Source organism: Macadamia integrifolia, unplaced genomic scaffold, assembly GCF_013358625.1.
Source record: "Macadamia integrifolia cultivar HAES 741 unplaced genomic scaffold, SCU_Mint_v3 scaffold3521, whole genome shotgun sequence".
Classification (NCBI taxonomy): Eukaryota; Viridiplantae; Streptophyta; class Magnoliopsida; order Proteales; family Proteaceae; genus Macadamia; species Macadamia integrifolia.
Window position 1 is genome coordinate 1,874 of NW_024869573.1, and position 9,871 is coordinate 11,744.

General features: G+C 38.4%; 1 protein-coding gene across 3 annotated transcripts; it reads right to left on the bottom strand.

The window, feature by feature from the left end:
• Positions 1–335: 335 nt before the first annotated feature.
• LOC122068185 (kinesin-like protein KIN-4A) lies at positions 336–9,822 on the bottom strand. Of its 3 annotated transcripts, none has more exons than XM_042632055.1 (19): positions 9,480–9,822; positions 9,227–9,337; positions 8,978–9,091; positions 8,687–8,780; positions 8,349–8,464; positions 7,463–7,561; positions 7,255–7,368; positions 7,047–7,163; positions 6,869–6,949; positions 5,414–5,485; positions 4,398–4,491; positions 4,278–4,309; positions 4,085–4,182; positions 3,877–3,975; positions 3,458–3,679; positions 2,475–2,637; positions 1,939–2,094; positions 1,534–1,837; positions 336–778 (listed from the first exon to the last, which is right to left on the bottom strand). In XM_042632055.1, exons 1-18 carry the CDS (start codon positions 9,645–9,647, stop codon positions 1,625–1,627), a joined length of 2,163 nt encoding a protein of 720 aa, XP_042487989.1. In that variant the 5' UTR covers positions 9,648–9,822; the 3' UTR covers positions 336–778; positions 1,534–1,624. The 3 variants fall into 3 exon arrangements, with proteins under 3 accessions (XP_042487989.1, XP_042487988.1, XP_042487987.1); XM_042632054.1 differs by having other exon boundaries at positions 8,349–8,467; XM_042632053.1 differs by having other exon boundaries at positions 8,349–8,473; positions 9,480–9,820.
• Positions 9,823–9,871: the final 49 nt, after the last annotated feature.

A 9,871-nucleotide genomic window follows, 5' to 3' on the forward strand; every position in this document is an offset into this window, starting at 1 on the left:
TGGACATGGTAGCCAGCTATAAAGGCTCTCAGTTGAGGTGCAGTGGTCAAAATTCTCTCCTCTCCTAACCGTAGAGAGAGGCTGTTTCTCAACTTAAACCCATGACCACTAGGTTGCAATAGAGCAACCACACCATTGTACCAACGTCTGCCTCATTTCATGCATATACAGTAATACCAAATAAATTGGCCTTGATTTCTGCTTGGTACTGTTGAAGGCCCAACTTTGATCCAAACCAGAACACTTCCTGTCTGGTTTTTGGGTAGCTCTGCTGATAAATCACTAGGGCAGACGGAACAGGAAACAAAACTGTTGTACAAGAATTCCATTCGTGATAAATGAAAATGCTACAGATCTCAATTTCTTGCAACAAAAAAATATTTTGTTTATACACAATAAAAACAGACATGTATTGCAGGCTACAAAATAATAATGAAAAAAGAACAACCAATAAGCACCTTTGATATACAAAGCTAAAACACATTAGAAGAATTTCCTCTCTTTTCACTGTAATTGTTACAACGGAAAAAACCCAAAACACACACTACCCTTTTGCATCTCATCTCCTCTTGAGTTCCAATGCCATCCCTGCTTGTCATCGAACCCTTCTGGGCTTCTGCTTTGACTACTTTGGTTAACCCACTGGAAACATTTACACTTTACAAGATGCTCCTGGTGGATTGAACATGCCTTGAATCCATGATAGGAAAGCAAACTGTCCCAACTCCAGATAAGAAAATGTGGTTCTCCCAAGTCGCATCACCATTTTAGAGCATTCCTACAGCCATAAAGAAACATAAGAAGGTTCCTTCATTTTCAGAAACTTATCAGTATTCTGGAAAGCTTGTAAATGGAATATTACAGGCCTACATGAAATTTGAAAGAATCATGCCAGTTGGGTGATAGAATCAAGCCATAGGGGATCAAGTAAAATTTTAACTCCATATATGTTTTGGGCTTTCTGTGAATATAAATTGATTCTGTAGTCATGTCTAATTTTTGTTATAAGCACTGTCCCAAAAGCTCAAGCTGTGAGGGGTGCACCATAATGCTATATCAATAGTCAATAACCCCCCCCCTCCCGGCGGGCACATGCAGGCTCACACACACACGGGGCTCTGCACTTTGACACCAATACTTGGCACCAAGGTTATAAAGTACAAGTGCAGAACAACACTCCCTCGCACCTACCATGGATCAAATACCCGACCTCCAGACTCTGATATAATGTTATAACTGCTATCCCAAAAGCTTGAGCTGTTAAAGAGGGCACACAACAATGTATCTCAACAGTTTTGATATGAAGCAATAACTCAGCATTGTGACTGTTGCCTAAGATGAGTGCAGTCCCAAAAATTCAAGATGAATAGAATGTCCCAAGGCTTATGCCACCTGGGTTATTTTTATTAGGTTTGTCTTGTAAGCCTTGAAAATCCTCTCTCCATCCCAGTCGCCGCCCTTTCCCACGCAGTGAGGTACAGATCCACAGGAAAACAAGCCCTATAAAAGGAGTCTAAAAATCATGATGCTTACCTCCATTCTATTTCTGCATTCCATGCCATTAGGGTTCGTGTAGTGATCAAAGCTAAGTTGCATGGGAAAGAAAAGTTAGCAGTATAAGATTTCATATCATCCCCGACAAAACCTGCTGACGAGGTCTTGCCCTCACAATTGTCTCATCACTATGTCTGATCCATTCTGAGAGCCTCCATGGCTTCTGCCACTTCCACTTGAACTGCAACAACCACTGATGATGACTCCTCTTCCACCTCCAGAGCTTTCCAGCTTGTCCGACAGCTGCCATCTTCTTCACTGATAGTTGTCCAATTGGTATCATCTGAAATCAGGGGGGGGGGGGGGGGAATCCAACTGCATAACCAAATAACAAGGCATATCCCAGTTCCCAACCCAAGAAATAGCATGAAGTGAAAGATTAACCTTCCGTGTCTGGTCCATGAATGCTGCTGAGTCCCTAACTGAGCCATTAGCAATGCCTGCTGTATATTTGAGTTGCTTCTGTGCAGGTACTGACATTGGAGACAAGGGCCCAGTCATGTCATCAGCAAAGTGTTTCAGTGAACCATGTGAGTTCCCCTGTACAATGCCAATCTTATGTGTGAAACAAATAACAAAAACCTTTAGATAAATAATTTCACATTAAATTGGAAACTTGAATCAGAGAAAATGTGACTCATATGGGCTTTTCGGACAAAACAAGCTATTATTTTATGTTATTTATTTAACTTTTTACTCACTATAACTATTTCATGGCAAAACAAGCTAATAGAGGCTTCAAGGGATGACTGAAGGCTAGATCAAACAGTTGATCACCGTTCTTCCCCAACTCTCAATGATGAATATGGCTTTTGGTTTCTTTGTGCTAGTTTCTTTTTTTTTCCATAAAGGGAGGGGAGGTGGGGAGGGGGAGGGGGAGGGGGGAGGGGGGTGGGGAAGAGTTGCACAGAGAATCTCACCGAAGCTGACGTAGCCAAGGCAATGGCAACAGCTTGCTCTCTCAGTTTTTGCTGTTTCTCAATTTCCTTTCTCCGTGCTTCACTCTGTCGTAATAGGCCTACAAGTTCGTTTAACTGCTCTTTCATCTCCTTCATTTCAATTTCCTTCCCCCATAATTGGCACCTGTTGACGACATAAAACCTAATACTATAAGAATAGGCAATCACAATGTGGCTAGAATCAAGGAGTACTAAGCTATAGACAAGAAAATTATCCTTCTGCGACCATGTATTCTGTACTGGGAACTAGAAAACATGTTAAAAGTCAGATTGGGCTCAGAACTTGCTGCAGGCAATCCATTTTACCAGAAAATGTGCACTACTATCCGGAAAAAAATTGTTTTTTATGCTTCAGAAAGGAAAATGAACAAACAGGCATAATAAGCACTTAGTGGATTAATGCTTCAAAAAGGAAAATGAACAAAAAGGCATAAAAGGAAATTAACGGCTACCTTAATTTAATGAGATGAGAAGAGTTTATAGAAGGTGGAAGTTAGTAGTGAATCAAAAACATGTCCCTCTCCAATTATGGTGTCGATTCGGTGAGTGGGAAAGGGAGATGACAGGAAAAAATTGTGGCTCTTAAGAATCAGTTGTTTCATCACAAATTTTGAAATACGAATTACCTCTTCCATTTTCTTCTATTCCTAGATCACCCTTGCCATCTTTACAGGATACAATCTCAATAAACAACAAATTTGTTCTCATTCAACTCTATACTTAATTTTGCTCTTGATGTTTAGTACTTCATACAGTACTTCAATCAACTAAGAGATTCTCTGCGCTCTTTGCCAACTAGACTTAGTAAATGCAGAAAAATGGGCTGATTTTCAAGTTGGTTGAAATTTAGAGAATGTTATTGCAACCCTATGAAGCTCCAAAGACACAAGCGACAAATAAAAACAAATCACCATGACTGCTACTAGATACATTTTAAAGAGCACCTTGCATCTGCTGCTGCATTGAACATGTACTGAAGTAAGCTCTTTGCATCTGCCATTGAGCGCAACTGGTTCCAACGTCCACGGCCAGAAAAGGCACGGTCCCGTTCTTCTGCCTCTGAAAGCTGTGATGCCATTGTCACAAGCGTGTTTGAGGAAATGCTCAGCATGTTTTCAAGGGATGCAATTCTTGCCATTCTTGCATTTGGTGACATGGAGGACACTCTGAAAAGAAAGAGGCAGAAGAACAGCATTCAAAAAAGCAACTCAATATGCTCATATTAGGCTTCATTACATTTTCTCCATTTACACCCAAATAACAGAAGAAACTTAAAAAGGGGAGGAAAAAAATAAAAATAAAAAACAGAGATTGTATCTGAACTCCATACTCCATACAAAAGCAATCTAACACATCTACATACCTAGAATATCCATTCTTTCCACCTGGGGGACTAAGCCCCCTTGCAGCACACTCATCCACTTGCTTCAATACAGCAAGCTCTTCTGCCAGGGCAGCTCGTCTGAAGAAGAGAGTGAGTAACACGATTAAGATAAACAAATCAGACCATGTAAATTATCCAGCATCACTACATCAGAGGTGGCAGCACAAAATTGATTTTGAGTACATACACTTGGCTTTGCTTCTCATACTCAGAACGGACTTCATGCACGTTCACCATGACTTCTAGCTCATGATCAAGCCAGCGTTGTAGGGATTTTTCATTGCTCTGGAAGAAATTCAAGTTACCATAGTTCTCAGGACAAATGACCAGAAAAATAAAAACAATAATAAAAGCAAAACTGTCAGATATTAACCATCTACCTGGCCACTTGGCACACTTCCATTCGAGGTTACTGGAATCAACAGCCAATGACAGAAATGATTAGGAATCAAGAAAAGAAAATGACCAAATTAAAATTGAAAAAAAATATATTTCTTTACCTGAACTGTCACGTGACGTAGACTTTCGTGCTTCAAGCAACTCTTTTAGCCTTTTGGTGACCATTGCAGCCTCTTCTGTCTTCCTCTGGAGAACCTATGAAAGAAAGAAGTTTCTTCTCAAGTTTGGTTGTGCTTGTTTTTGTCAAATGAAATATAGCCCTAGTATAGATAAACCAGAGTGCAATCACAAATTGATTTTATGGGGAGGTTCAGTTTTAAATTGCATTCTTGATTATGAAAAAAATATAGGGAACACTAGTCAATGTGACAGATGTTTCCTCATCATGAGGATAGTAAGTTGCAAATTTTGAAGCACAAGCACAGGTGAATGTCTCAAATGTTTCTTCAACACAACAACAATTTATAAATTGAAATAAGCAATAGAAAAGATGCTATTCTGAGTTTGTGTTCCCCAAAATTTGCCTTACGGGAGCATTTAAGGTCCATTGATATTATTACCATGTGCATGTGTTTATAAATGCCACACATGTGCTTGTGTGTGCAACCATGTGTGGGGAGTGTTGAGGGTAGTAACTGCATAGTGGACGCTCAATACTGGGATCATTTGGTTCTCATACAAGGGAACTGATGGATTATTGTTTGTATATCATGTAAATGCCAGAAAAAAAAAGCAGGTTTTTGTAGCGATCCCATCTTATTTTTGTAGATGGCAAGGAAAACAGAAATCATGTAAATTTCAAACAAGGTTCCACTTTTAGGATTTATAAATGAGAACAGGATGTTTATAATTGCAGAGTTTGTTTCATGACCGAACTCATCATCATTTTCATCTTTAATAAGGAAAGAAAATCTAAAGTGAACAGATATTCAGGAATGTTGAATTTCCATTTGACGTACTTAGGGGTTTAGAGACAGCTCTGGCCCCCTCCCATTAGGTTGTAAATTTCTTATTTCACCAAGATGTTAAGCGGCAGGCCTAGAGCCCAGGAGTTCTCTCAGGGTATTTACAAAAAAATAAAAATAAATATAAGAAAATACATATAAACAACACTGACCATTTTTTGGCGCTGATTTAATGCTTGCAGTTTATGCCTCTCATACTCATTTCTCCTTCCCTCCTTCCGTAACTGTAAAGCAAATAAATCATCAATAATAATACAAATCTAGTCATTATAATCTAAGAACATAAAAAAAATGGGGGCGGGGCCTGGGAGGGTGGGGGGGCAGGAAGAAAAATTGACAGTCGCATAAGCTATGATGAAATCATAGTCTCCTGTCATGCATACATGATTTTCCATTTAACTTGCTCTAATGTCACACTTTATTCAGGAAAATATTTAACATAAAATGCAAAAGGTTAAGGTAAATAATGTTGTCCAAATGAAAACCTTATCAGTTTAGAGAAATGGACTGAATATATGAAATTCCTAGCACCATAACAACTACATCCTATAACTGTATAACCCGACATGATCAAGCTAACATTCAACAGCACAATCAATGGGTCCAAAATTTATGGTCTCTCGCTCTCTCCATAACAACTTTATCTTATAACTGTACAACCAGACATGATCAAGCTAACCTCCAACAGTACAATCGACGGATCCAAAATTTATGGTCTCTCGCTCATCTATCTATTTTTTTATAGGTAGGCCCCAAGGGGAGTTGAACTCTTGACCTCTTTATTGCAAGGAGTTGGCCTTTGCCAACTGAGCTACCCTGCTTGGGAAAACTATTATTTGCGCATCCAGGGAGAAGGAAACAGGCTCTGCCCTAGTGCAGATTCCAATATAGCCCTCTCACATAATAAACAGTGGTCCCACACTGGCATTCTCTCTTCTATTCAGACCAATTTCATTCACAGTGCATATGAAAAGAATAAAGCATACAAAAAGAATAATACCAGTGTTGCTAAAGACTATCATCCAGGAGCTTGGTAAAGAAAAATATTCAGGCCTAGGCAAAGCTAATCTCAAGAAATGGCAAAATATTTCAGGTACCTACTCAACTATATTGTGGTTGTCATAACATCTAGGCAGCCCAAAGGTGTTGGAGGAGGCTTAGACCATACTTGTCAAGGCATCGCCTAGGTGTCCAGGCACCTTGGGCACCTTGTTTTTGGACTCTCTCCACCACCTTGGGTCTCCTAGATGCTGTGACAACTATGGCTTAGATGCAAGGTGACCAAGGCATCCAAGGTGACCAATGTGCTTGGACACCTAGGCGACGCCTTGACAACTATGAACTACATGCATCAATAGGCCCGATTAGATCGACAGGAAAAAAGTAGTGCTATTCGGACATACATTCCATTTCAAAAATATTGAAGGTGGTTATAGGGATTAATTAGCTGCTGTAGTAGGAACCAGACTCTTTTCCAACAATAAGATACTACTCTTCCCAAAGCCCCTCCCACCCTGTGCCTTGTCAAAGAAAAATTTTCAGAAGATGCTTTTGATCACAGGAGAATCCTGAACTATATAATAAAATAATTCATTATGTCAAAGTACCTGCAGCAGTTCCTTCTCACGAGAGGCCTTCCACTGTCGAAATTGTTCTGCCTCTTGCTTTATCTTATGCTGCAGTTGAACCTACAATTTCAGAAACAGCTATAATGTCAGCCACAATTGGTAGCAGATACTCTACAATCACACAAAGTATTACTATATGAAAAGGAAGATCACACACCTTCTGTGCCTTAATAAACTGTATTTCATCTTGCAACCGCTTTGCTGCTTCATCACTTCGTTGCTTTTGCTTTAAAAGCTGAACCTGGTTTTCTTGCTTCTTCTTAAGATCCAGAATCTGAAATTGGTAAAATAGTAAAAAAAAAACATTATAATATTTGAACAAAATGACAGTCCATGTCAACATTTAAAAGAATTCATCTTGTGACCTGTGCCTCAAGTGCCTTCAATTTTTGGGTGTGAACATCCTGCATTTTCTGTGTTTGCCCATCTGAAGTAGCGGCAAGGCTTTCCACTTCAGCTAACAAATGATCTCTTTCTTGCTGTAGTTGCATGACAAGTATACGAGTGAGCTTCATGGCCCAAAAGGAAACTAATGAAAAGTAAGAAAGAAAAACTAAAAAACATGTTTTTAACCTGCACGGCTTTTTTCTCATCCTCAAGCTCCATTATTTTCTTTCCAAAATGTTGCTTTAGTGCTGCAGTGTCGACTCCACCAAATAACTTCATCTCTGACTGCAAAGATTTAAAAGCATAAGTTATAAAATACCAACAGAATTTTGACACAAGGAAGAACATGTACATGTCCAGTTTCATTCCCCATGAAAATCTAATAGTAATTGTAGTATGATCTTAAGTGCAAAGACTTACAAGGTTCTGGTAGCAGGACAGAACACAATGACAGAAAAAAATGTCAAAACAATTTTTATGGACATGAGTGAAATGGTGGAAGAAAATATTACTAATAGTGGAATTATCCACCCAGTGACCCAGATCTCCTTTTCTTGTATCTTTCTGTTGTATTATACTCTCCCTTTCTTTTCCATATTAAACTTCTCATTATCAATAAAAAAAAGTTGGCAAAGACAACTTCTATATTCTTGAGTATAATGTGATTGCAAATTGGTATAATCTGAAACTACAGGCTAAGATCTTTATCTATATCATTTTCCCAATAATAATTATAGGTTTCACTTTTAGACTCTTCCAATCATAATTTTGCATCCCCTAATAAATGTATTACCAAAAAATAGTCATTTCCAATAGTCTATTCTCTGTTGCACTCAAGCAGAAAGAGAATCGAGAATGCTTTCAAAGTAGTCAAGAAATGAGTTTCTACCATTAGATATATTTCTTGTCATTCGCCATTGTCCGATTGTTAATTGCATCTCCTAGAAGATTTGCATATATTCCAGCATCATATTAAGAAACAGACCAAATTATGATATATCTCGAGATATTAATATATTTTTCCAGAAAATATAAATAACAAAAATGCGCTCAAAAAAGCCTGAAAGCATGCCTCTTTCTGCTCCAAGCGTTTGTTTAACTCGTTCAACTCCTTGTCCATGGTATTTTGCAGAAGTGTATGCTCCCACTCTTTTGCAACTTCTTCATCGATTTCCTTGGAATTATCCCCTGCTGGAACTGGCAGTCATACCATCAATATGAAGAACAAAAGAAACAAACCAGGACTCCTATTTGAATGACCCTCAAGTGGGAAATCATAACAGCAAATAAAGTATCAATGAGCAAAGAAAACTAGAGAAAGCTAACCATGCTATGCATTTCATTAGAGCTAACTCCATGTGATAAAAAACATGAACTCTTGGAAATCCTGAATTGAGAAAAGTGAGTTACCTGTTATCGTTTCACCCATTTGATAATCACAGGACTCCATATTCTGCAGACCCCTCTTTAGCCCTTCACCTTTCAACGAAAAAGTCGCTCCATCCTGGTAATTTGAAAATTAAATTAGAATTCACATACAGAATCTAGCAACGATATAATTAATTTTTTTATATGATGAAGTCCACTCTTACTGGAAAATAATTGAGAGAGAAAAAAAAAAAAAAAACTTGGTCAAAGTGTTAAGGAACCAGGAAAAAGAAGAGTGGGGTCGGTGAGGCAAAAGAGTACTCATCAACATACTTGAGCATCTACTTCACATTGCTCTATGATACCACATCTACTACGGTGTTCATGAAGCTCCCTAGAAAGATCCTCATTAGTAGCCTCAAGCCAAGCGATCCTTTCTTTGAGAACCTGGACAAGCGAAAATATTAAAAAATGGATTTATCCACCATGGCAAAAAAGAAATGACATAAGAAGAGGGACGGAGGAAAGATAATGAATAATTAAATTGAATCAGCTGAAATAGAGGTCCAAGAACTTAAAAACCTGGACTTCATCAGATGAAACTCCTCCTCCACGTGCATGTAGCTCAGCCTGTAAGTATTCCAGTTGTTGTCTCATCCTTCGCATCTCACTGGAAACTGGATCTCTGTTAACCTGTACCAACAAAGTAAGAAATAACTGAAGGCACATACCAATCTCAGACTGAAGAGCATATGTAAAGTATCTTTATCCCCATAACCACAAAATGAAAAGATAAAATAAAATTCAACGCTAAATAGTGAATTGAGAGACTTACAATGGGCTTATTCTGAATATTGCGAGCTCGGTTAGCATATTTGAGAGTGTTAAGAGTTTCTTCAGCATTAATGTCAGCAGGACTGATACAGGCTGGAAGAAAGCAGAATTTCTGAAGGAGTAAGGAAAGCTTGAAAAATAATCCAACTCTGATCACAAAATAGAGCATAGAAGAGACCAATATCTTCCACTATCAGGAGTTTTGTATTTACATACGTACATACTGAGTCAGCTTACTATACGGAAGGTTACTGTACAAAAGCAAATTATAACATAAAGAGACATCGGAATGCAGAAACTATAACTCTGACAGACTATTCTGAACATTAGAGATTCTAAAACATGTCCAAGAAGCATATTAAATATCTTTTTTTTTTTTTTTTGGGGGGGGGG

What these genes read in the sequence shown, in the direction of transcription:
- LOC122068185 (XM_042632053.1), bottom strand. Translation starts at nt 9,647, where the DNA reads ATGCTCTATTTTGTGATCAGAGTTGGATTATTTTTCAAGCTTTCCTTA. An exon ending in ATGAGAAAAAAGCCGTGCAG is followed by an intron (nt 7,369 to 7,462) that starts GTTAAAAACATG and finishes ATGCAACTACAG; the next exon opens with CAAGAAAGAGATCATTTGTT. An exon ending in GAAGTGTGCCAAGTGGCCAG is followed by an intron (nt 4,183 to 4,277) that starts GTAGATGGTTAA and finishes AATTTCTTCCAG; the next exon opens with AGCAATGAAAAATCCCTACA.